General features: G+C 42.7%; 2 protein-coding genes across 5 annotated transcripts; both read left to right on the top strand.

Annotated features, from left to right (window-relative positions):
* The first annotated feature begins 836 nt into the window (after positions 1-836).
* Positions 837-10,443, top strand: Gar1 (GAR1 ribonucleoprotein). 2 transcript variants are annotated; one of them, XM_057794107.1, is made up of 7 exons: positions 837-1,088; positions 1,324-1,552; positions 3,113-3,267; positions 3,727-3,786; positions 8,290-8,440; positions 9,907-9,969; positions 10,303-10,443. In XM_057794107.1, the coding sequence occupies exons 2-7, from the start codon at positions 1,336-1,338 to the stop codon at positions 10,314-10,316; spliced, it is 660 nt and encodes a 219-aa protein (XP_057650090.1). In that variant the 5' UTR covers positions 837-1,088; positions 1,324-1,335; the 3' UTR covers positions 10,317-10,443. The 2 variants fall into 2 exon arrangements, with proteins under 2 accessions (XP_057650090.1, XP_057650091.1); XM_057794108.1 differs by lacking the exon at positions 837-1,088 and having other exon boundaries at positions 1,134-1,552.
* Rrh (retinal pigment epithelium-derived rhodopsin homolog) lies at positions 10,429-24,956 on the top strand. Of its 3 annotated transcripts, none has more exons than XM_057794105.1 (8): positions 10,481-10,525; positions 13,171-13,340; positions 18,217-18,407; positions 19,833-19,932; positions 20,400-20,553; positions 21,254-21,422; positions 22,307-22,485; positions 24,401-24,956. In XM_057794105.1, the coding sequence occupies exons 2-8, from the start codon at positions 13,232-13,234 to the stop codon at positions 24,513-24,515; spliced, it is 1,017 nt and encodes a 338-aa protein (XP_057650088.1). In that variant the 5' UTR covers positions 10,481-10,525; positions 13,171-13,231; the 3' UTR covers positions 24,516-24,956. The 3 variants fall into 3 exon arrangements, with proteins under 3 accessions (XP_057650089.1, XP_057650088.1, XP_057650087.1); XM_057794104.1 differs by having other exon boundaries at positions 20,397-20,553; XM_057794106.1 differs by lacking the exon at positions 13,171-13,340 and having other exon boundaries at positions 10,429-10,525; positions 20,397-20,553.
* Positions 24,957-26,338: the final 1,382 nt, after the last annotated feature.

Below are 26,338 nucleotides of genomic sequence, written 5' to 3'. Positions count from 1 at the left end.
CACATAAGATAAAAATAATTTTTTTTTAAAAAAAAAGGGAGAAGGGAAAGGATAGCGTCATGAGAATTTGAGGTTTTAGTTGTTCTCCTCACTAGCTAGGGAGGTTTCTTCTCTACTCTGAATGTCAGTTCTTCTGTGAAAAATGGCCAGCTGCCCCAAGTGTTCCTGACGACCTTGTACACGTACAATAGTTTTATCATACTGAGTTGCACACAGCAGTGGACATCAAATGGAGACACAAACATGAACTTAATGTTAGATGACAATGTCAAAATGAAAGATACAAATAACTCGACTTTTCTATGATGTATCTATCTATCTATCTATCTATCTATCTATCTATCTATCTATCTATATATATATATATATGGAGCTATAACATCTGAATTTAAAAGACATTTTCCAGATTCTTTTTATATGTGTGGCTGGTATATACTTCTTTATATTTATTTAATAATATTTTAATACTATTTTAATAATAACAAGACAAAACATAATATAGCACAGAGTTACATAGGTTGGCGGGGGGCGGGGGGAGGGTAAGAAACTTCAAAGATCTCATTTGGCGGTGGCAGGATGTGACGTGCCCCGGCCGGATCAGGGCGGAGCTCCGCTCAAACTGAGATGCAGCCACCCTCTGCGGAGCTGAGTCAGGTCGGGATCTTCTCGCAGCCCGTGAAACGACGGGAACCAACTACAGCCAAATCAGCCAGTCGACGGATAGAACGCCTCACCAGTTATTAGACCGTAAGCATTCAGACGCCCCGCTGTCTCCAAGGGCAACGAGAGACCTCACTTCCGGAAACGTCGCGTACGGAGGGCGCTGCTATTCTATGTCACTTCCGCTCCCTGGGCTTTGCGGATCTGGGGAGGGTGAGGTTGGACAGGATTGTTTCTCTTCCGGCGCTGTACACTGTATTAGAGAAGGCGTTAGAATCGTTGCGTCCGCTAGTGGCAGGCTCTTCCTGCAGACCAGGTCTTCGCGTTTCTGGTCAGGTAGTACCGTTACGGTGGCCGAGGAGGTTTGAGCGCGCCGGAAGTCGTCCTCGGCGCTCGCGCCTGGCTGGGTTAGAGACGCACGTGGTGCGGTGAGTGCTGCGGGGACGAATGTGGGCAGGAGCGGGCGGGGATGTGGCGGCGAGGCGTGGGTCCCGGGGCTGGGGCGAAGACACCCCTGTCTCCGCGTTCCTCAATGGCTGTGTGGCGGGTGACGGGGCTGCGATTCTGCTGTCCTCTCTTTGGGGTCCTGAGTGACCCTGCGGGGACCAGATGAATGCTCGGAGCCCGCAGTGACCAGAGGGAGCGGGCCTTCTCTCTCCCCAGACCGGAGAGAACATGTCTTTCCGAGGAGGAGGAGGAGGTCGCGGAGGCTTTAATCGCGGTGGCGGAGGCGGCGGCTTCAACCGTGGCGGCGGCGGTAGCAACAACCACTTCCGAGGGGGCGGTGGCGGCGGCAATTTCAGAGGCGGCGGCCGAGGAGGGTTTGGACGAGGGGGCGGTCGTGGAGGCTTTAATAAATTCCAAGATCAAGGACCTCCAGAACATGTCGTCTGTAAGTCGTCTTCAGAGCTTAATCTCCTCTGCAGTGGGAGTGGAGTCGGGTCGTGGGGTTTATGTGACTAGCAAGTTTGATGGTAGTCTCCGAAAGGGCACACTGACTTAGCATCCTATCGGAGCTGTGAGGAAGCGATCATGAGAACTGAAGTAGTGTGGTGGTGAACTTGAGTTTGGACTGAAAACATGAGAATTAGACATTATTGAGTGGATAACCCGTTCTAAAAGATCAAATAGTTTGGGATTAAGTTTCTTTGCTGTGATCCCTAGTGATACAATTGAAATCCAAAGCCAGGGTTTTAGCCTCCCTAGTCCGCGCTGTTCGTTACCAAAAAGCCAGGGAAATTTGCTTTGGAGAAGGCAAGAAAAATGCCTAACTAGGTAATTTTGAATAATTATCCGGGAGGTGGGATGGAAGTCTTGGGAAGAGGAGAGGGGGTGGATCTGTATGTGTGATTGGTTTGCTGGACAGAATGGCTAAAAGTCATTGTTGTAGTAAGCCATAGAGGAGATACTGGCAGCCTTATGTTCAGTAAGGTGACATGAAGAAAAAGTGGAAGGGTAGGAGACGTGGCCAACCTTTTGACATTTCTGCATGGCAGTGTCATCGGTGAAGTTCACACCCCAGAAACATGCAGCCTGATTAGCACACACACACACACACACACACACTCTCACACACAAACTCCCTTGCACAACCCTGCAAAATCGTGTTTTAAGTGAGTGTACTATTTTGTGATGGGCCAAGTTCATAGCTCTTCATAGCAGACCTGCAGGCCGTACATCTGGTGGATGGAAAAGAAGTTTCAAAGGAAACATAATGAGTAGAACTTGGCTGATACCGGGAGTGAAGGGTTCTAGTTGTTAAGGATGGGGAGTGATTTTTGTAAATACAGTGTTTAACTCTAGGTTATAGAAACAATGGTACTTTTTTTTTTTTTTTTTGGTTTTTCGAACAGGGTTTCTCTGTGGTTTTGGAGCCTGTCCTGCCTGTAACTAGCTCTTGTAGACCGGGCTGGTCTCGAACTCACAGAGATCCGCCTGCCTCTGCCTCCCGAGTGCTGGGATTAAAGGCGTGCGCCGCCATCGCCCGGCTGGTACTTATTTTGTAATTCCTGAAAAGGATAATCAAGTGGTAAAAATAATGAGTTCTAAGGAAGAAGAGAACAATCAAAAAAAGAAAAAAAGCAGGCTGATTCATGTTTATAGGTTGGGGAAAAGAAAGAATAGTCAGTGGACTAAACGGTTTTCATTGTGAAACCATGGCAGGGTGACTGACTTAGGTTGGGTGATCTCCGTGTCCAGGCACTGTTCTAAGCACTTCATTTGTTCCGGTTAACCATGTATTAGGCGTGGCTGCAGTGAGATATGACTAGCTTCATGTACAAGGGCACAGAGAGAAGGGGAGTCTCTAAGAGGTCCCCCAGTAATGGTGTGCTAACTTAGGACCACGGTGCTGATAACCAAGCTCTGCCTTGGAGGGGAGATGTGGGAAAAGACCTAGTGGTCAGCAAGTTGGTCCGTGTCAGAAATGGGCCCATGTCTGTTTCCTTTGCAGTGTTAGGCGAGTTCATGCATCCCTGTGAAGATGACATCGTTTGTAAATGTACCACAGAGGAGAACAAGGTGCCGTACTTCAACGCTCCTGTGTTTTTAGAAAACAAAGAACAGATTGGGAAAGTGGATGAGATATTTGGACAACTTAGAGATTTTGTATCCTTTCTAATGGGCTGAGCCAGTGATCTCATCCAGGAATTATTGTCCCTCCCCTCCCCAGCCAGGTAAGTATCAACTAAAGCAAACTCATTGCTTCATTTAGTAGATAGCAATGCTACAGGTGGACCATAAGGAGGATCTGTAGGAGAGAACGCCTTCACCCATATTTAGATGATGAGCCAAGGGCAGAACTTTATGGAAAGTTCTGGGAATGGAGGCCATTTGGATACAAGCCGCAGGATTGTATTTGCTCTGCTGCTGCTTTACAGATGATGGTGCAACTGGACTATCATGATAGAATTGGGAGGTACTGATTATGGTTTTTAAAGAAAATATCATTTCCTCTTGGAAATTTCTTGATTTCTTATAGCCAGGCATTCTTTTTAAAATGCTTAAACTCAAAAGTTTATTATTTTTTTTACAACTTTCTTATTTGTTCCTTAATAAAATTAATAGTATTTTTCAGTCAAACTGTCAGAAAACATGAAGGCATCATCCTTTAAAAAGCTCCAGAAGGTGAGTCAAACTCATAATTAAAATTCTTAGACTCGGGGGAGAATGGTACATGCCTTAGGGATAGTCTTAGGGGAGGCAGTTACGGCTCCTGCACCGTGCTGCAGTGGGGCTCTGCAGCTGATGTGTACTAATACAGGCATTGAGTCTACTTTCCTGCAAGTGTCTGTGCTGTGGCCCTGGTTGGCTGGGACCTCACTTGAGATTAGGTTGGCTTCTGATGTGATGTGCTCTTCCTGCCTTCACCTCTGAGTCCTGGGATTACAGGTATGGACTTTCACACCTCTAAACTTACTAGTCTTGACAAGTAATGTTTTAGCCAAACATGGTGTTGGAAGCCAGTAGTCCCAACACTTGGAGCCAGAGAGGCAGGAGGGTAGTTGCTTTGAGTCTAGCTTAAGCTACATATTGAATTCCAGGCCATCCTGAGATACTTAGCAATCATCTGTCTCAAAAGCATATAAGTTACTTGGCAGATGTAGATAGATACTACAGGGTTTCATAGATATTTCGTTAACATGGTGTATTCTGTTTAAAAAAAATAAACGGTTGCCATGAAACTCTGTAGTGGGACCATATTTAATTCTAGCCTTCCTTGGGGGTGGTACTTTTGAAACTGAAAGCTCAGAATTAACCAGGAAATATTCTTACATCACAGATCCCTGAGGACAGCTCTTAAGATGGCATCCTTTTAGGTCCCCTTCTTATAAATTTGATCCAGTTGCTCTTAAGTAGCATCCACCGTGCAATTTCAAGAAAGAAAGCTAGAGAATTTTGATGTGGTTAGGCCAGTACTTATGCACTGAGCTAGCGACAGCAGAAGGTGGGTTCTCCATAGAGAAAACTGGAGCATCAGGATGGCAAACTGCAGAAGGCTCTGATGGATATAGGCTGTTTAGGGTGGGTGGGGAAGGTTCTTGAATTAAAAGGCTGGTGAGGTAGGGAGGAGCTTGATAAGCTATGAGACAGAGATTAGGTTTTAGTTTCAGCGTTGTTTCTAAATAATAGGGTGAGCTTGATCTTTATGTTTGTGCTTAAAAGAAGACTGGCAAAACTGAAAAGCCCATTGGAAAGGGATCAGCACTCTTAGAAAGGGCCAGCCGTGTAGGTTATACAAAGCCAGGGATGCTGTGGGCCAGTCTACGGAAATGAGAAGAGGATGCAGGGATGTGAACATAAAGGAAGAATCAGTGGGACTTGGTAATAACTCAACCAACCATTGCTTAGAAGTTTGATTCTGACATCTTTGTGGGTTATGATTCCACTTACTGACTTGGGCAGCATTGGAGAACATAGGTTGAGGTAGTATGGTGAATTTCCTTTGGGACACAATGAGATAGTCAAAGGATGAGGACTTCACAGGGCAGGAGTATAAATAAAGCTGGGAAGTTGTTGATATACAGACATAGGCTATGAAGAGTGGAAGCAGAGCTCTCATGAGCACTTCAGGCCCCATCCCAAATTTAAATGTCTTAGTGCAGGCTGACACAATTGCCAGGAAAGGGGGAGGGGCACATGCATGCCGTACACACCGTCCCTAAAGTAGAGTAGTTTTCAGGGGGGGAGTCGGGTGTCGAAGAGCTGGGGGAGTGGTGGTTCCAGAAGCCAGGTCAGAAAAGGAAATTAGGCTGATAGCAAGTGGCAGTGATTGTAGACAGCTCTGAAAGGGGTGTTTGGAGCTGAAGAGCCTAGAGAGAAACAGTGCTGAGGGCTTCTCATGGGCTGTGACTTGAAAATAGAAAGTTACCTTAGAGACCCTTGAAGCCATGCTGATCCCTGCCTTTCTTACTGCAAGATCACTTGAGGATTTCTGCAGTGATATAAGCACTCCCAATCCCCATCCCTTGTTTTCTATTTTGTTTTCCAGTCTACTGGTGTTTTGGAGTTCAGGTTCTCCTTACCCAGCCTAGGTTGTTTACAAAGTCTACAGATAGCATTTTGACCTAATTGTACTTTCTGTGATGGAGTTAATTCCTTGATCAGTTCAGTAACAGTCACACAGAGCACTGGACACATTGAATATCCTGATATATCTCATGAATTTAAATTTAATCCCATGTCAATTTTGATCATTCTTTTTTTGGCAGCTCTCTTAAATGAATATGTAGATTTTTGGAGACATGTATCACTAAAAAATGAGATTGAGCCGGGCGGTGGTGGCGCACGCCTTTAATCCCAGCACTCGGGAGGCAGAGGCAGGAGGATCTCTGGGAGTTCGAGGCCAGCCTGGTCTACAAGAGCTAATTCTGGAACAGGCGCTAAAGCTACATACAGAGAAACCCTGTCTCGAAAAACCAAAAAAAAAAAAAAAAAAAAAAAAATGAGATTGAATTGACCTTAGTTTTTTTGTATGTATACGATCTAAAGCACTGATTTATGTATCTTATGATCTCCATGGAACTTTATAATTGGCACTACATTTTTTTAAAAAAAAAAAAACAAAACTTTTTTTTTATTAAAAAATTTCTGCCTCCCTTTTCCCTCCCCCCACCCCCCACGCCCCACTTCCCTCCCTCTCCCTCTCCAGTCTGAAGAGCAGTCAGGGTTCCCTGCCCTGTGGGCAGTCCAAGGTCCTCCCTCCTCCATCCAAACAGGCTAGGCTCCCACAAAGCCAGTATATGCAGTAGGATCAAAACCTGGTGCCATTGTCCTTGGCTTCTCAGCAGCCCTCATTGTCTACCATATTCAGAGAGTCTGGTTTTATCCCATGCTTTTTCAGTCCCAGTCCAGCTGGCCTTGGTGAGCTCCCAATAGATCAGCCCCACCGTCTCAGTGGGTGGGTGCCCCCCTCGTGGTCTTGACTTCCTTGCTCATATTCTCCCTCCTTCTGTTCCTCATTTGGACCTTGGGAGCTCACTCCAGTGCTCCAATGTGGGTCTCTGTCTCTATCTCCATCCATCGCCAGATGAAGGTTCTATGGTGATATATAAGATATTCATTAGTATGGCTATAGGATTGGACATTTCAGGCTCTCTCTCCTCAGCTGCCCAAGGACCTAGTTGGGGACATCTCTCTGAACCCCTGGGAACCCCTCTAGAGTCAAGGCTCTTGCCAACCCTAAGATGGCTCCCTTAATTAAGATATATACTTCCCTGCTCCCATATCCATCCTTCCATTATCCCAACCATCCCATTCCCCCAAGCTCTCCCCATCCTCCCCTTCTCACTTGTCTCTCCCCATCTCCCCTTTCCTCCATCCCACTCCACCCCCCAGTTCCCAATTTTTTTGCCCAGCAATCTTGTCTACTTCCAGTATCCAGGAGGATAACTATATGTTTTTCTTTGGGTTCACCTTCTTATTTAGCTTTTCTAGGATCGCAAATAATAGGCTCAATGTCCTTTATTTATGGCTAAAAACCAATTATGAGTGAGTACATCCCATGTTCATCTTTTTGGGTCTGGGTTACCTCACTCAGGATAGTGTTTTCTATTTCCCTCCATTTGCATGCAAAATTCAAGATGTCATTGTTTTTTACTGCTGAGTTGTACTCTAATATGTATATATTCCATACTTTCTTCATCCATTTGTCCATTGAAGGGCATCTAGGCTGTTTCCAGGTTCTGGCTATTACAAATAATGCTGCTATGAACATAGTTGAACAAATGCTTTTGTAGTATGATAGGGCATCTCTTGGGTATATTCCCAAGAGTGGTATTGCTGGGTCCTGGGGTAGGTTGATCCCAAATTTCCTGAGAAACCGCCACACTGCTTTCCAAAGTGGTTGCACAAGTTTGCATTCCCACCAGCAATGGATGAGTGTACCCCTTACTCCACAACCTCTCCAGCAAAGGCTATCATTGGTGTTTTTGATTTTAGCCATTCTGACAGGTGTAAGATGGTATCTCAAAGTTGTTTTGATTTGCATTTCCCTGATCACTAAGGAGGTTGAGCATGACCTTAAGTGTCTTTTGGCCATTTGAACTTCTTCTCTTGAGAATTCTCTGTTCAGTTCAGTGCCCCATTTTTTAATTGGGTTAATTAGCATTTTATTTATTTATTTATTTATTTATTTATTTATTTATTTATTTATTGGGGGGGGGTTGAGACAGGGTTTCTCTGTGGTTTTGGAGCCTGTCCTGGAACTAGCTCTTGTAGACCAGGCTGGTCTCGAACTCACAGAGATCCACCTGCCTCTGCCTCCCGAGTGCTGGGATTAAAGGCGTGCGCCGCCACCGCCTGGCTAATTAGCATTTTAAAATCTAGTTTCTTGAGTTCTTTATATATTTTGGAGATCAGACCTTTGTCTGTTGCGGGGTTGGTGAAGATCTTCTCCCAGTCAGTGGGTTGCCTTTTTGTCTTAATGACAGTGTCCTTTGCTTTACAGAAGCTTCTCAGTTTCAGGAGGTCCCATTTATTCAATGTTGCCCTTAATGTCTGTTGGCACTACATTTTTATACATAAGAAAACTAGGTAATTAGAGGGGTGGGGGAAGTCCTTGCTCAGAGCTGTGTATGGGATTTGAACCTAAGTAGTCTGGGCTGTCTAACCGCTACTGTTCACTTTCAGTTTTATATAGATCCATATAAGCTGCTGCCATTGCAGAGGTTTCTACCTCGTCCTCCTGGCGAGAAAGGACCTCCCAGAGGCGGCGGTGGTGGTGGCAGGGGAGGTCGAGGAGGAGGAAGAGGAGGTGGTGGCCGAGGTGGTGGAAGAGGTGGTGAGTTATTGTGGGGGTTTCTAATGAGGATTGTAGCCACATTTGATTTATACAGTACACTTTAGTTTAGCATGTAACCAGACTTTCCTTACCTTTATTTTTCTTACATATTGCCCATATTGTTTCCACAGCTTCAATAGAAGAAAAAATTTAATTTTACCTTTGCAAGATTTCAGACCCTTGGATTATTCTTGTTTTAATAGAGATTTTAATAGAGGCCATCACCCATTGCTTAATAACAGATTCATTCTGAGAAATGCAGTGTTAGGCAGTTTCATTATGTACACTTAGATCCTCATGTAGAGCGTGACGCTCAGCATGGCTTCTTAGTGCAGTGGAGGGTTGTGAGGTGGAGGCTAATGCTGATGAAATGGGGCAGGCTGCTTTATGATTAGCGTCTTGTGAAAGGGATGTGCTGAAGAGTCACGGTATAAAGGGAAGTAAATACACAAACCAGTAGCAGTTTTTTTTAACCACTGTCAGGCATTGGCTGCTGGACACAACTAGATGTGCTGTGCTCTTAGATGACTAGACTTACATATTCCAACAGTACTGTGAGCATGGGAGTCATGTCTTGCTCTACAGTGTGAAAAAGTAGGGTTTTCTAGGTCTGTTATTATTTTAGGAGGCTTATATGTTATGCATGAAGTCCTATTTTATATTTTATGTGATGGAGGAAGGTCATTGGTTAAATAATAAACTGCTTGGCCCTCATAGGTTAGAACATAGGTGGGTGGAGTAAACAGAACAGAATGCTGGGAGGAAGAGGAAGTGAGCTTAGACTCCATGCCTCTGCTCTCTAGGGCAGACGCGATGAAGCTCCGACCCAGGATGGACGTAGGCTAGAATCTTCCCGGTAAGCACACCCTGGGGTGCTACACACATTATTAGAAATGGGCTAGTCCAGGTGCGAGAGTTAGCTGGGAAGAGGCTAGATATAATGGGCCAAGCAGTGTTTAAAAGAATACAGTTTGTGTGTTGTTATTTCGGGGCATAAGCTAGCCAGGCGACCAGGAGCTGGGCGGCAGGAACACAGCCCACAGCTCCCTACTACATTTATGTATAAAAATCTCCTAACCGAATTGTAGTTTCTTAGTTATCAGTGAGTATTTTGATTTTATATGCCAAGGGCTAGCCTTATGTCTACTTAATGTCTAAGCATATTCTTTTAATTTTTCTAGCAAATTTTCCGATGACCTTCATGTGCATGCTCTAGCACGCATGTACATATATGCACATATATATACATACAGAAAATACATGTGATGTGAAAAACAGGAAAGGTGGTGATCTTGAGTTAACCCTACTGCACCACTTGGGAAACTATTTCTTTATCTTTTAAAAGTTACTGTAAAATACAATAGATGAACATATATTTAGTCTTTATGATTATAGGAATGGCACAACTTTTACAGCTTATCAGAAAATGAGAAGCATCATTATTTAACAAGTATTTCCGTTTTAAGGTGGCTTTAGAGGTGGAAGAGGTGGGGGCTTCAGAGGAGGAAGAGGAGGTGGTGGATTCCGAGGTGAGTATAAGGAAGATGCCTTTAAATAACTGGATTTGTAGATTGATGCTGTCTGTTTCTTTCCATTTAAGTTTATTTCTCTCCCAACAAGTATGGCAAACGCTGGGATGTTCTTGGCTTTAGCTTAATTTATGGCTCCACTCTCTACCATTACTTACTAATTTCTCACCAAATTACTTTGTTATATTAATAATTCAAAAACAAAAAAAATATAATATGAATGACAGTTGTATTTGGTAATGTAAATTTATCAAACATTGTAGGAACTCCTGTTGATGTTGAAGTTGAATTTGGGTATTAGCGCTGTAACAAGCCTGATTTTCCTTTGATCAGGAAGAGGACATTAGATGTGGCAGTTGGCAGACATCACCTCTTCTGTTTTCTCTGCGTGATCTTCTGCTGTGATTGAAGTCTGTCTGGAGCCTTGAGGATGCCGCTCTGTCAGTGGAGCTCCGTCGTATGTCAGCACTGGGTAGAAACAAGTGGGGCAGAACAGTTGCTTGTGCCCAGAAAGAGCATGAAGACCCTGCTCTGCAGTGCCTGGAACTTAAGCCTGGTGGGTGCTTAAGGAACAACAGGACTTCTCCTCTGAAGCATACTTGGAGTTTTTTTAAATAAAATTTTTTATTTCTTTAACTTATTGTTTATTGATCGAAACCTATTTTTTGAAATTTGGAAGAACAAGCAAAGCTTAAACCCATTGAATTACAGATAGAAAAGGTGGGGTGGGTGAGTTTTGTATAAAAATACTCTGATTCTAAAAGGTACCAGATAAGCTCAATTGAACACCCCCCTCACACCCCTCACCCACAAGTCAGGCAGTTGGAACAGTACTTTAAAATCACTCAGATGTGAACTCCTCCTTCAGAATGCCTTTTGCATAGGGGCAGAACAGCAGCGTTTGCTGTTCTTCACTTTTGTGTTTTATAATACACAGATTAAAGCTGTTTCAGTAACCTCAGTTAAAAATTATTTTAAAATTTTTATTTTGAGTCCATTAAGATTTGAGTAGCTCTGTTCATGTGAAAACTATATATAGTTCAAGAAATTTAGGAATAGAAATTTAAATATGGGTTATTAAAGGTTTTTTAAAATAAAAATTTTAATGAAAAAGTTACCTTTATTTTGAAAATATTGACTACCTATTACATTTTTCAAATCCTGGGTTAGGGATGCTATACATGAAATTGGCTTTGATTGCCATTGCTAGTGTGTTGTCAGAAATTAAGCACCACAGCAATTGAGGGTGCCTCAGTATGGAACCAAGTGCCAGCAAACAAGCCTGCCTCAGTATAGAACTGTGTGCCAGCAAGCAAGTCTGTCTCAGTGTGGAACCGAGTGCCAGCAAGCAAGCCTGCCTCAGTATGAAACTGTGTGCCAGCTGTAGGTTCTGTTATTCCCTTGTTGGTTTCTTCTCAAGTCTGTTTTAGCATGAGTTACTTATTCTTAAGTGCTTGTTTTAGCAATGTGAAATTGTGCTTGTGTCTGAGTTCTACCCTTGTTAATGGAATTGCAGTGCTATAAATACATAGGCAAAGCAAAGGCATGGTGGCAGGAGCAGGTGAGAGCTTACATCTTTATCTACCAGTGGGAATGGCATGGACTTTTGAAACCTGGAAGCTGGCCTCCAGGATACACGCCTCCTAATCCTTCCCCAGTGGTTTCACTACAAGGGACCAAGTATTCAAACATGAACCTAAAGGAGCCATTCTCGTCCACTTGATCACTTTTTGAAGGGCATGAACATCTAAGGATGGACGCAATGTCAGCAAGAGTTGTGAACATGGCAAAGGTGATAGGGTTGCAGAGACTGTACACAAACCTGGAGAATCCACACTTTTTAAAATTAGTTTATTTGAGACATAACTCATATCCCAGACCTCAAATTTTGTATACCCAGTGCTGGGGTTGTAGAGAGCAGTGCCATGCGCAGTGAAACTTTTCTTTTTACCTTGCATGAACAATTAAGTGGTTAAACATTCATTTCTGTATCTCATTCTTGCTGTTTTGTGTAGGTTTTTGTTGAAATATTTCAGTTCAAATCGAATTCAAATCGACCTCACCTCCTGAACTTTGGGATACTTTGGAGATTTAGATGATAGGTTCACATTCAGTTATTAAAATAAGTACTGCTTAATCACTTTAAAAATTCAAATACTGGTCAGCCAACCCAACCTGTTCCCTAGACGGAACCCTGCAACAGAAAGGCCCTCCAATGAAGTGGTGATGAGCAAGTGCAGCCCTCTAGTGGTTCTGTTTCATGCTGCATGGAATTTGGTGACATTTGAGCCTTGCTTTGAAGCTCTAAAAGTAACTGAGATACCCATACCCCTTTACCATAGCAATGCATGCTCATACTAGGCTATTATGTGGCACTATAGACAATTAGAATTATCCTGTACTTGATAAGCTGAGTGGTTGACTAGTGTGAACTCATGCATGCTAAATTGTGGGAGGAGTAACTGAGGTGGCATAGAGCAGGTCGTAACCATGCAGTGGGACATGTGGCTGTTAGGCTTAGGCAGGGATTTATGGACTGGTATTAGGGGGAACAAGCTGCACCATGTTACATACAGACAGACATACTGGTTCCACATGGTAGATCCCCCGATTTTTGTTTGAAAGAAGTTCTTAGCGTATACTTTTGTGTGACTAAATATATAAGCAAAAAAAAAAAAAAAAAAAAAAAAAAAAAAACACTAGGATTACGCCAGGTATTATTGGTGTCTTTCATGGAGAGATCTGGAAGTATGGGAGTCAATAGAGTATTCAAATCTTTAGGAAAAGTAAATGCCTTTACTTTTACCTGAGGTGAAGAGTCTCAACCAGTTTGTGCAGTTCAGTCTCTAATACAGAAATGCAGCCCTTCGCCTGAAGATGGGGGAAAGAGCTTGATTTCAAGCAGATGAGTTCAGGCTGCTCCTGACTGACTTTCTGAGTTGGGTTTATGTGTTTTGTTTTTGTTCTTTTGAACAGGCTGGTTTGCTTGGTAATCTGCTGATAAATGCAAGACAGGGGCCTAAATTGCTTAAGATATGTGGTGGTTGGAGTTTCTCTTTAAGAAGATTTCCCCTTGTTCTAGGAATTAAAATCTTTTCCTCTTTAGCCCAATTAAGTGTTAATGGAGGGCCTCTAATGAAAAAGCCTTTCTTTGAGGTCTAGAAGTGGAAATGATTTGTCCTGAGAGAACTTTCCTGACAGGCTGCTGAAGCTGATTGTGATCTCCCGAAGGCTCTTCAGAAGGGGGTCTGGACTCTCCAGAATGCTGAGCCACACTTTAGATTCAAACACTTCAGGCTTTAGGAACGAAGGCGACTCTGTGTTTTCAAAGACGGAACACAGCATCATTGCAGCTTACCTGATTGTGGCAGGTATGGTGTTCATTTGGTTACCTGCTTCTTGGATGGGAGGAAAGTAGAGGTATTTGGTAGGATGCAGTGTGGGCTAGCTGATAAACAAGGGGACTGTACCAGTTGGAGGAAATGCAAATGAAAGAATAAATGACAGCAGTGTTATGCTGCTTCTTGACATGGAAGATTTTTTTAATCAATGAGAGCAAAGGGGCAAGAAAAGCTCTATAAAATGAAGTTTTAGAAGAGAAATTGTCCATATATTTGGTTCTTACATTAAATGTAAACATGAACACTGCACCATGGTAAAAGCATGCTTTGTATCATTTACCATTCTCATGCATAGTTTGCATAGTTTTCTTTTTGGTAGACTTAATATTGAAAGGTACTGGAGGAAGAGCTCAAGTTTGAAAGAGAAAGAGGGCCGGGCGGTGGTGGCGCACGCCTTTAATCCCAGCACTTGGGAGGCAGAGGCAGGCGGATCTCTGTGAGTTCGAGACCAGCCTGGTCTACAGAGCTAGTTCCAGGACAGGCTCCAAAACCACAGAGAAACCCTGTCTCGAAAAACCAAAAAAAAAAAAAAAGAAAGAGAAAGAGGGTGCAGATGAGGCATGCAAATTCAGCTCCTCTAGCAGGCAGTCATGGGAAGCAGAGATGTAGGGGGTAGCTTTGAAAGACAGTTCACCTTTTTACTCTTCCATGTTCTCATGTGTGAAATGAAGACAATAAAGGGATCTGTCATGACTGATAGGAAGAGCATATTAAATGTCACCAAGACACCTAAGGGGCATAGATAGTTGTTGGGCAAATATGTCCTTGCCGTACAAATATTAGATTAAGATAAAGGCTTGTCTGTAGAAAAAGGCATGAGGGAGATGACAAAGTCTGGGTGTGGCTTTTACAATCAATCACTTCATCCCAAACTGTGTTGGCAGTGGCAGGTTTTAGTGACTGTTCTATTGGGCTCATTGCTTTTTGCATTGACTTATGAAAATTTTCAGTCATGTTTCTGAAAACAGAGATACATCTCTGTGTGTCTACTTTACAGCTGTTTCTACTTCATAGTTGACTTGGGCTCCAAATAATTAATTTTAGTGCTACAAATTCATTTGAATACTTCTATGTGGTAAGAGCAAATAGTGGGTCTGAAATTCCAGAATCACATGGAGACACTATATATAAGTTTTGGTTCAACTAATTGTAGGTGACAGGGAAAATCCAAAATTTATCTGGTATTTTGGAGGCTGAAGCAGGAGAATTGCTGAGTTCAGAGTCTAGTGGGCTACATAGTGAGATTTTCTCAAAGGGGGAAAAGTCTGCTCACCAGATCAGTATGCTAAGGGATTTCCTAAGAAAACCCTTTTTCTTGTTAGTAGTAGCTGCTTTTTAGTTTTATTTTCCAAATCCATACAGGTGAGGAGCTTAAGAAATTTTCCCAGCACACACTTCTAAGTGGCTACTTGGCTTTGAGCAGGTATTTTTGTTAACCCTACGTAGGTCGGCTTTGTTAGGAAGCATCAGAGCACGCAGTCTTTGCTTATGTTTTTGCAGAGGAACTGGAGGAAACACATCTCACCTCTGCTTTTGTGCTGTGTGTCAAGTGTCCCCTGTGCTTCCCATCCCCGCATTTTCCTCCTGTAACAAAAATCCACTTGAGCTCCCAGATAATGAAAACCGAAGGAAAGGACGCACTTGAAGGTCATTCCATTTGTTATTTTGGCCATGGACCTATGGAGATTTTTTTTTTTACTGTAGAGTTTATTTATAAATATGGTTTATTTAATTTCTTTTGAACCAGGAGCTTGCTGTAGTGTGTGTTCTAGCCTAGAGCTATCTATGTAGCTAATACTGGCCTAGATCAGGGTCTTCCCACTTCTGCCTTCTGAGTGTTGGTATTACAGGTATGTTGTCACTGTGCCTGGCCTAGCTTTATTAATCGGTTCTTACTTCAGTGTCTGTGTGTGTCTTTGTGAATGCTTGCCACATGTATGTCTACAGAGGCCAGAAGAGGGTGTCAGGTCCTTGGGTCTGCAGTTGCAGGGGATTTTGTGCTGCTCCACACAGGTGCTGGGAACAGAATTAAGGTCTTCTGTCTAGAAGAGCAACAAGTGCTCTCAGCCACTGGGCCATCTCTACAAGCCCCTAGATTTAATTTATATTTTAATCTTTCATTTGGATTTGAGCTCCTATACACTTTTACCATTTTCATTGCTAGACATCTTGTTAATTTAGTATGCTTGAGTATTCTCTCTTCATCCCTTAAAGCTGAGAATTGAGAGTATGATAAATGTATGGATTTGAAATAATTCATCCTGGATAAATTGTAAAATTGTGGTAAGAGGTTGGCTGAGAAAGATGACTGAGTACCAGACAATACTGAACCACATAACCTGCAAGGCTACAGCGAGTCCCTGAAGGGTTGAATAGAGATGGTATCTGATTTGCATTTCAGACCTACCTTGTGATGGTAGCTAAGAGACCATTAGGCCACTGCGGTGACCTGAAGTTGGAGCAATGGAGACTTAGTGGAGGCACAAAAATTTAGACTTATAAGAAGAGCTAGAAGGTAGAATTGATGGTTTTGTATGCTGCTGGGAAAGAAGAGGGAGCATCAAATTTAACTTCTACTGGGGGTTGGGCTGGGGGATGCTACCAATTGATGATATAGTTCACTGAGATAGGAACGCATTTGGGGAAAAACAAGTGGGAGGTGATGTCTGAGTTCAGCTTTTACATATGGCCCTGAGTTTTATGACAGCAATCTCTGATATAATGAAGCCATGCAGAATGTTGAATTAGGAAAGAAAGGGGTCTAGGACAGAGTTGGAAAATATATATTTTAATATGGTGGTGTGGGAAAAAAAACTATCAGGTAGACCAAAAAGAGATGGGAGGGAGCTGCAGGAATGGAGAGGGGAGTGATTTGAAAAGGTGGGAGAGTAGGGCCGCTCAGAATTTAGACTGGCAGATCTGCTGTCCACTCATTGGAAAGTCTCTGCAACTTGCGAAATAACGCAGTGCGTACATTAGCTAGAGAGAAGAGAGAAAAGAGGCAAATTATTTGTTTGGTATCAACATTATATTATAGACAACAAAATGTAATTGCTTTCCTCTGGCTATGTGCTAGCTAGGCAGCAATTTATATGCTGTATTTAACCCTTTTTGAATCTAGGTTATAATGTGTTTTTCTCTTTTTTGCCCCCATAATAATTCTTGTATGTTTGCTAAAAAGATCCAAAGGATTTTGTCAAATTTGCTACTATTGTGCTTTGAAGAATAGTAGAAATCGGGCTGACTGGAGTTAGTGGCATTCCAATCATCAGAATCTTTCTGTATGGCACATACTTAAGATAGAGTTCATTAGGAGCCTGAGGTGTATAAGATAGGGCAACATAAAGGCTGAATGACAACATCACTCAAGAATAAGAATAAGCAAGCACTCTCAGAACATATGGAGAAAGCGATAGAATCCCATGGATAGGAGGCTGCTTCAGAGCTCAACCAGGCTTGGCCTGAACTTTAAAGGATGGCTAGCACTTTAACATTCAGAGAGGAATAGCACAGGGTATTTCAAATGGGAAAATATGAAGTCAAGATTTGTAGCTTGATGTATTTGCAAAACTTCTAGAACAGTGGGCTTATTTCATAAGCGTGGAAAGAGGATAACAGCAGATTAGGGCAAAGAGCCTAGACAATCAGGTTAGGACACTGGGCTTTTCATCCTTCAAGTACTGGGAAACTGGAAGCTTCTGTAGAGCTGTTGCTTATTATTTGATGCAGCAAGCATACCAACCATGTGGAGAAGAGAAAACAGGAATACAGAAGACTGGTGTAAAGGTGCCAATGAGGAAGTTTTGATGGAAGCACCAAGGTAGAACGAAGTTCTCACTTAGCTGGTCCTTCTGTGTGTTGGTGTTTGGGATTATTCCCACTGGTTTGAACAGTAGCCGGGGATTGCTCATCAAGTAGTTATTTCCTGGAAAACACGATTCTCTTCTGTATGTTGCATAACAAGTCCTGTAATGGTTGCAGCTTCTCCATTGACACTGATTTTGCAGCAGCCTCTGCCACTGGCACCTGAGACTGGCCTACATCTGGCCCATGAAAAACATATGCATCCTTTCAGCATGGAGAGGATGTTGAGACAGCTAACATTTGCACTCAGTGTGCTCAGTGATGGTTCTTATTGTTAGTGGCCACACTAGCATGCTGGTTAGTAAATTTAGTCCTCAAACTATAAAGCTATCTAGACCTGTCCAACTGTGGGACACTGAAAACACTGAGTTTCTTGATTCCAAGGCGGAGAATCGGATAGCTACGGTGCTATCACCTGTGATATTCCAATGACCCAGAAATCTGTCTTGGCTTGTTGTCTGGATGGATGGTCAAGTATTGCAGTATGCATTCTGGTATAGTGTGTATGTGTGTGTTTGTGTGCATGCGTGCACGCGTATTGAATGAAGAATTTTAATTTTGACATGTTGAATTTTAAGAAATACTGGGAAAGTCACATGAGCTTACTACTACATGCTTAATGTGCTTAATAATAATCATAAAAATATGAAAAGTGACAAATACTGTTTGAGGCTTGAGGAAGGAAACCAGTCAGAATGTATTGGAGTTATGAAAGCTACAGGGGGAATTTAGGGACAGATGGTCAGTGGTGATGACGTTTGAACCAGCCTCAGTGCTGGCTTCTGCAGTCAACAGGTTCTTTGTGTTCTAATTTCATTTTCATTCACAGAAGATGTTACAGTCTTAAGAGAAGTGGGACCTCTTCAAACAGAAGGACTAAGCTGAATTGCTATCTTTTTTGAAGTAACAAATATTTAATTTTTATTCTATTCTAAATATTAAAGTTAAACAAAATGCATGGTCCTTTTGTGTGTATCCTTAGGTATAATAAGCATTCTCAGCAACATAATAGTTCTGAGCATCTTCATTAAGTACAAGGCACTGCGGACACCTACGAATGCGGTGATTATTAACCTGGCTGTCACGGATATCGGGGTCAGTAGCATTGGCTACCCCATGTCTGCTGCTTCAGATCTGCATGGAAGCTGGAAATTTGGATATACAGGCTGTCAGGTATCGGGGAACTTTGGAATAAAACAAGATGAAATAATAGATTCAAATTTGAATATCTTTTTAAGAATCCTAAGAACTGGGGCTGGGGTAGTGGATCAGTGGGTAAAGTGCTTACTTAGGAGCAAGGTGACCTGGATTAGGATGCCAATACCTATGGAAAAGCCCAGGGTGGCAGCACACACCTTTAGTTCCAGCTCGAGGGAAGAAGAGGCAGGCAGGTGACTGGATCCAGGGGGCTTCAAGGCAAGCCAGTTTAGCCAAACTCCCTGTTCAGGGAGAGACCCTCACTCAAAAAAAATAAAACCAAAAAGTGGAGAGCAATAGAAAAGACACTATGTCAACCTTCAAATATTCACACATGGGTGTGTGTACCTATACACATGTGTACAGGCATGTACACATCACACGTATAAAACAAAAATCCAGTGATTTAAAGCAAGATATAGGACAAGAGATTTGCTTTTGTGGAAAATAGCGTCAGCAATGATTGAGGGTATATTTATTTTTTAATAGTTTATACTTTTTTCTCTGCCCCTTCATGTCCCCCCTTCTCCCTCACTTGCTCTCACACACACTCTGTAACCTACTGAATGAGATTAGTGTTGCCTATTGAGCTTTAGCTGAACTTGTCGGCTTGTGCAGGTAAACATAACTGTCGTGTGAGTTCACGGGTGTAACGGCCGTGTCATGTCCGGAAGATAGCATTGCATAGTGGTCTTTCTAAACATGTTCCTATGTTCTTTCTGCCCCCTCCTTTGTGATGTGCCCTGAGCCTTTTGTCGGGGAGGGATTGATAAAGCTGTCCCTTTTAAGGCTCAGTACTCAATTATTCCCAGCAACTTATTCTCAGCACGTTGACCAGTTAAGAGCCTTGCGTGAACTGACTACTGCAGAAAGAAGCTTCTGTTGAGGGCAGAGGGGAACACTGACCTGTGTGTGTAAACAGATGTTTAGAAGGCAGTTAACAGCTCGTCCATTTGGGAAGACAATAGTGATAGGTACCTCCTTTTTGACCAAGTTTATAGTATGCATGAATTCCTTCCTGTGGAGCAGGCATCAAATTCAATCTAAAAGTGATTGCTTACCCCACTGTCCACCATATGACCATTTAATATGTTTTAGGTGTAGTCTAACAATGAGGCAAAACTACAAATAGTTAGGGCTCGCAAGATGGCTCAGAGGGTAAACATTTGCTGTGTAAGCTTGACAACCCGAGTTCATTCTCTGTGTTAGGAGAGAACCAACTCCCAGAAACTGTCCTCTGACCTTCAAACCTGTGCCATGGCATGCACATGTTCACATACACGCGTGCGTGCACGTGTACACACACATACACACACACACACACCATATATACACAATAAAAATGGAAATGTTTCACGGGAGGGTTTTGGAATGATGGACTATTAATGGTTTCTTTTTCAGATTTATGCTGGATTGAATATCTTTTTTGGAATGGTAAGCATTGGCTTGCTCACAGTGGTTGCTGTAGACCGGTACCTGACCATCTGCTGCCCTGATGTAGGTAATGGCATGTTTCTTGTCCTTCTCAGTGACGTCATTCATTATGTAACAGTCACTCACCATTATTTTAAAGTACAGATGATGGTTTGTAATCAGACTGTCTTACTTCTCTAGAAACGTCTGTTAACAAGTTTTGATGGCTCCCTACAATCCTTAAAGCACAATCTAGATTTCATTAGGCATCCTGTAAGGCCCTGGTTGCCTTTCCAGCTTCATCCAGGGTCATTCTTGGGTACTTTCACCCTTTGGGACTTTCATATGTGTCCTGTAAAGCTATTGTTTATGCCTATCCGCTACACGTTTATCAGTCAGGTTTTAGGTTGCCATTTTGTCAGAATGTGAAGCCTCATAGGTATCTTTGTGCACTCTAAGGAGCTCTGTAGAGAATGCGCTCCATTGAGTCAGCAGTGGAGCCTAGTGAGTCCTGTCATTGTGAACAACACTAATGCTGCGTGTGCTTCTCAGCAGGAAGAAGAATGACCGCCAACACTTACCTCAGCATGATCCTGGGCGCCTGGATCAATGGCTTGTTTTGGGCTTCGATGCCCATTATGGGGTGGGCTAGTTATGCCCCAGATCCTACTGGAGCCACCTGTACCATAAACTGGCGGAAAAATGATACGTAAGAGATGTGTTTACATTTTATCGTCAGATGCTCCTAAGATAGACAGCTCTCCTCCTCCTGCCCATGGTGTCCTTGTATAGGCTGCAGAAAAGGCTCCTTTAGTAGTGTGATACAAAAGGAGACAGACGAAGGAGTGGATTATGCTTGCTTATAGGTCAAGCTCATCTGGCTCCTTCTGCCCCCTTTCTTTGATCCTTTGTTCCTTCCTCTGTCCTCAGGCAGCAATGGTGACACCCTCCCACTCTTTACTCATCTTGGGGGGGGGTCCCTGCAGGGATTTGCCATAGGTTAATGACACCCCTCATTTCCGTGGAAATGAGGATCATTTAGTTCACCAAGGAAAATGAATGATGACTCAAAAGCAAAACAAAAACAAAGATTTTCTAAAATAGTTTCTGTGAAGAGTCACGTCAGGCCATGCTTCACCTTTGCCATCAAACTGAGAAAGCGCCATCGACAGTATGCGTGGCTGTGTTTTAGTAAACCTTATCACAAAGACAGTCGACTGGCAGGATCGGATAGCTCAGAGGCCATAGTTTAATGCTCAGAGTGAACTGTGAGATCTAAGTCAACATACTTCCTAAACATTTAACAATAAAATGACTGTTACCATTAATTCTAGCAAGTATTTCCTCTTCCCCTTCCCCTGGTTTAGGGCATTCAATGAGTTATCATGATCATTTTTTCTTATATCCAGATCTTTCGTGTCTTACACCATGATGGTCATTGTGGTGAATTTCATTGTGCCCTTGACAGTGATGTTTTACTGTTATTACCATGTCACTCAGTCCATGAGAATTTATGCTGCCCGGAACTGCACTGCGTACCTCAACCGAGACTGGGCCGACCAGGCAGATGTAACAAAGGTAAGAAGCCAAAATCCTTGAAATGTCATTGGTAATAAAGCTTTAACTATACATAGCTGGAAAGTCCTGGGGCCTCTCCCAGGCTCCTTTCCTTTATCTGTAATTTTACTACTCAGCTCTTTCTGCTGGTGTTTGTCCCATATTATTAAATACTATGTCTGTCTGTTCCTTGGATGTCTCTGTGTGCTATGATCCCTGGGCTTTTCATCCTGTAGATTGTGAGGATTCCTAAGACAAACCTGGTCCTGCCCCCCCACCCCCCACCTTTCTTTCTAAACCTGAGGTGTGGTAGCAGTATTTGGTTAGATTAAAAAGCTTTCTCTCTTTGTCTTCCCTTGGAGCTGATCCTTCCTGTACTCTTGAGAGCCTTGATTTCCCCTGGTCAGGATGCTCTATATGCAGAGACTTTCCCTTTATCATACAAACGAGGGGCAAAGGGCTCCTCTATACATTATTTGTACAGTAAGTAAAACATGCTGCCAAATGGCTCCCAGTGGAACTCACTTAAGATAGAACTGTGTTTCCAGATTGAGTTTAGAAAGTTTGTTTGGTTGAAATTAGCAAATAATAATGGGGTGGGTAGCTGTCAGTAAAACCAGAAGTGGGTTGGGGAGGTTTTGCCTGCGTATTTGCGTGAAACCAGGATTGTGTGCTTTCCCCAGCCCACGACATGAAAGGTGTTCTTTGCAGTTATCTTACCCTCTTAGCAGCAATGTGACGTGTTGCTCAACACAAGCCACTGCAGTTGTTGTCATAGATGGCTTCAGGAGCTGAAACAAAGAGTAGTGAAGGCAGAACCCCAGCTTCTTTTACATTACCAACAAAACTTTAACCTAAATTCTCATGCTTCTGTACATTTTAGATGCTATTATCTCTTTTTTCAGATGTCTGTGATAATGATATTGATGTTTCTGTTGGCATGGTCCCCTTATTCCATTGTGTGCTTGTGGGCTTGTTTTGGAGACCCCAAAAAGATTCCTCCTTCAATGGCCATCATAGCCCCACTGTTTGCAAAATCCTCTACATTCTACAACCCCTGTATTTATGTTGCTGCCAACAAGAAGTAAGTAGTGTTTGATATGTTTTTGAACAAAATGATAGCACAGAAAGAATATTAAAGGCCACGTGTGACTAGTGTCTAGGACTTTAAGAGGCAAATGACAGAAACCAATGCCAACTTTCACAGTTAGGGTTTCTTATGCTGTGCTAAAACACCATGGTCAAAAGAGGAAGGAGTTTCTTTCAGCTTACAGTTCTATATCACAGTCTATCACTGAAGGAACTCGGGCCAGAAACCTGGAGGCAGGAGTTGGTGCAGAGGCCATGCGGTAGTGCTGCTTACAGGCTTACTCAGCCTGAGCAGGTGGTTTTATAAGAAAACAGGCTGAGCTGGGCCCTCCCACAGCAGTAGTCAATCAAGAAAATGTACCATAGCCTTGTCCACAGGCCAGTCTGATGGGGGCATCACGGTTCTCTCTTCCCAAATGACTCAGGCCTGTGTCAGGTTGACATCAAACCAGCCAGCACAACCACCTAATTAAGGTTATTTGGCTTATACAGCTATTGAAAACAGCCAAGACCTTACGTATTTAGAGCTCTACTCTTGTGACAGACTCTTCCCACATGGTGGCAGAAATATTCTTGGGCAACCCAGACCCAAATTCTACCAGCTCAGCAAACAAAGACAGCCTTTATCTCAAATGACTACGTGGCAGGAAAGTTCCTGGATGGTCACTGGTCAGCTGGGTTTGAGTGGTTGCCCCGCCAGGTATGTGGAATAGTGTTTTCCAAAGAAAAGAGTAGACAGGCAGCAAGCCCAGACAAGACACTTGGCTTCAGTAGGTAATTGGCTGTATACTTACTAGGAGTGGCCAATCACAGACTCGCTGAACTCCTGGGTAAATTTTAGATTATTTCATTTTCTATTACTGTTGGTTGATGAACCAATTTGTTGTGCTGAATCCTGGCACACCACAGAATGCCACGGCTGTGTCTAAGTGTGTGCTAATGCAAAAATGTGAGAGAAAGAACACACAAGCCTTAAGATGAGGTAGAGCACACAGGGGACCAAAGGACATATTATGAGATCAGAATCTGCTGGAAGTTCTCTGGGAAAGACCAGCCATTCTCAAGCCCCCTCAGATCCAACTGGCCTTTGCACAGAGGACAAGATTTGTGTAAAATAATAATTTAATTCAAACAAGTAACTGCGCTTGGCAGTTGATGTGTCATTTTAAACATACATAGGTATTGAGTTTATCAGATGTCTCCATGTTTGTCATCAGTGATGCAAAATTGGCCTTGAACTATTCATCTGTCCTGTATATTTATAAAGGCTCTCAATTGGAGATGTTGACATTGGGTGCAGTGACTTATTTAGAGATGCCCATGACTCTTTAGACAAATATAACCATAGACCCTTCATCCAGCAACTGATGGAAAGAGGCAGAGACCCACATCGGAGCACTGGACTGAGCTCCCAAAGTCCAGTTGAAGAGTGGGAGGAATGAGAATATGAACAAAGAGGTCAAGACCATGATGGGGACACCCACGGAAACAGTCTACCTGAGCTAATGGGAGCTCACCAGTTCCAACCAGATAGGGATGGAACCAGCATAGGTCAAGATTAGTCCCTCTGAATGTGGGTGAGAGTTGTATGGCTGGGACAGACTGAAGGGCCACTGGCAGTGGTACCAGGATTTATCCCTAGTACTGGCTTTTTGGAACCCATTCTCTTTGGATACCTTGCTCAGCCTAGATGTAGTAGGGAGGGCCTTGGACTTTCCCAAAGCAATGTGCCTTACCCTCTCTGAGGAGTAGATGGGGAGGATGAAGGAGGTAGGTGGAGGAGGAGTGGGAACTGGAACTGGTATGAAAAAAAAAGATAGTTTGTTTCCTTTTTAAAAAATAAATAAAAGAAATTTTTAAAAAGTTTCATGTTACCAGAGACTAATAAATATTTTTTTTTCTTATGACAGGTTTAGAAAGGCTGTTTTTGCCATGTTTAAATGCCAGCCTCACCAAGCAATACCTGAGACAAGTTCTGTACCAATGGATATGCCTCAAAGCCCATTGACTCCTGGAAGAGTCTGAGATGCGAGAAAAGAATATGCCATCAAATATTTTACTTGTTTGGGTTTTTTTGGCAGTACATTGATTTTGTTTTAAATATGAATTCATTTAGATCAAGTGCGCACAGACACCATTGCCTTATTGACTACAGTTTCCTCCCTTCCGGTCAGCGCAGCTCCATTGTGCAGGAGTTGCTGCAGGGTCTTCACTGTGTCCTCAAGGGTAACAGAGTAGCTAAAGCTCCTTGGATGAGCCCAGGCACACAAAGCTCCAGCCTCTCTTCCTTCCCTTTAGAAGACACACATTACAGTGTGCTGATGACATGTAACTTGGCTGCGTTTCCATTAGACAAGAAATGGACTCTAGAATATTAGAATATTTTAATAATAGGGAAAGTTAATAAGAAATGGATCAAAATTACAATCTTGAATAATTAATTGCTGAAATGAGTTGGTCAATGTTTCTAGCTATGCAAAAACATTTTAGTATCTCAAAAGTTTGAATTTAGAATCAGTTATTAATTTGTATTATTTAAACATATTCAAACATTAAATACAGCTGCTTTCTATCATGCCAATCTATTGTCCATATATGTTTTATAATAGTGTAACATTTGTCATTATATCTGTTATAGTAGTATAACACCTGTCGTTACATCTGCTATAGTAGTGTAACACCTGTCGTTACATCTGCTATAGTAGTGTAACACCTGTCGTTACATCTGCTATAGTAGTGTAACACCTGTCGTTACATCTGCTATAGTAGTGTAACACCTGTCGTTACATCTGCTATAGTAGTGTAACACCTGTCGTTACATCTGCTATAGTAGTGTAACACCTGTCGTTACATCTGCTATAGTAGTGTAACACCTGTCGTTACATCTGCTATAGTAGTGTAACACCTGTCGTTACATCTGCTATAGTAGTGTAACACCTGTCGTTACATCTGCTATAGTAGTGTAACACCTGTCGTTACATCTGCTATAGTAGTGTAACACCTGTCGTTACATCTGCTATAGTAGTGTAACACCTGTCGTTACATCTGCTATAGTAGTGTAACACCTGTCGTTACATCTGCTATAGTAGTGTAACACCTGTCGTTACATCTGCTATAGTAGTGTAACACCTGTCGTTACATCTGCTATAGTAGTGTAACACCTGTCGTTACATCTGCTATAGTAGTGTAACACCTGTCGTTACATCTGCTATAGTAGTGTAACACCTGTCGTTACATCTGCTATAGTAGTGTAACACCTGTCGTTACATCTGCTATAGTAGTGTAACACCTGTCGTTACATCTGCTATAGTAGTGTAACACCTGTCGTTACATCTGCTATAGTAGTGTAACACCTGTCGTTACATCTGCTATAGTAGTGTAACACCTGTCGTTACATCTGCTATAGTAGTGTAACACCTGTCGTTACATCTGTTATAGTAGTGTAACATCTGTCGTTATATCTGTTATAGTAGTATGGCTAGGACCAATTCTGCCTGTTGGCTCTGCCCCATCCAACATGGCAGAGGTATGTTCACTGCTTCTTTGAGCCATGCTAACATCCCTAGCTCTAGGGATGCAGTGGGTCTATGTCACCATCAAACAACTTGTAGCACTCTGCTCACAAACCCTAAGTGCTTGGTAGCAGGACCTCTCTGAAAGATCCAGCAGGAACCAGAAAACCATTTCTTTTTTTTTTTTTTTTTAATATTTTTATGTTTTATTTAGCATTATTTTATGTGCATTGGTGTGAAGGTGTCAGATCCCCTGAAACTGGACAGTTGTGAGCTGCCATGAGGGTGCTGGGAATTGAACCCGGGTCCTCTGAAAGAGCAGTCAGTGCTCTTAAC

This window comes from Chionomys nivalis, chromosome 18 (genome assembly GCF_950005125.1).
Source record: "Chionomys nivalis chromosome 18, mChiNiv1.1, whole genome shotgun sequence".
Lineage (NCBI taxonomy): Eukaryota > Metazoa > Chordata > Mammalia > Rodentia > Cricetidae > Chionomys > Chionomys nivalis.
Note: the sequence above shows the minus strand (reverse complement) of the source record. Positions and strands in the feature narration are given on the sequence as shown.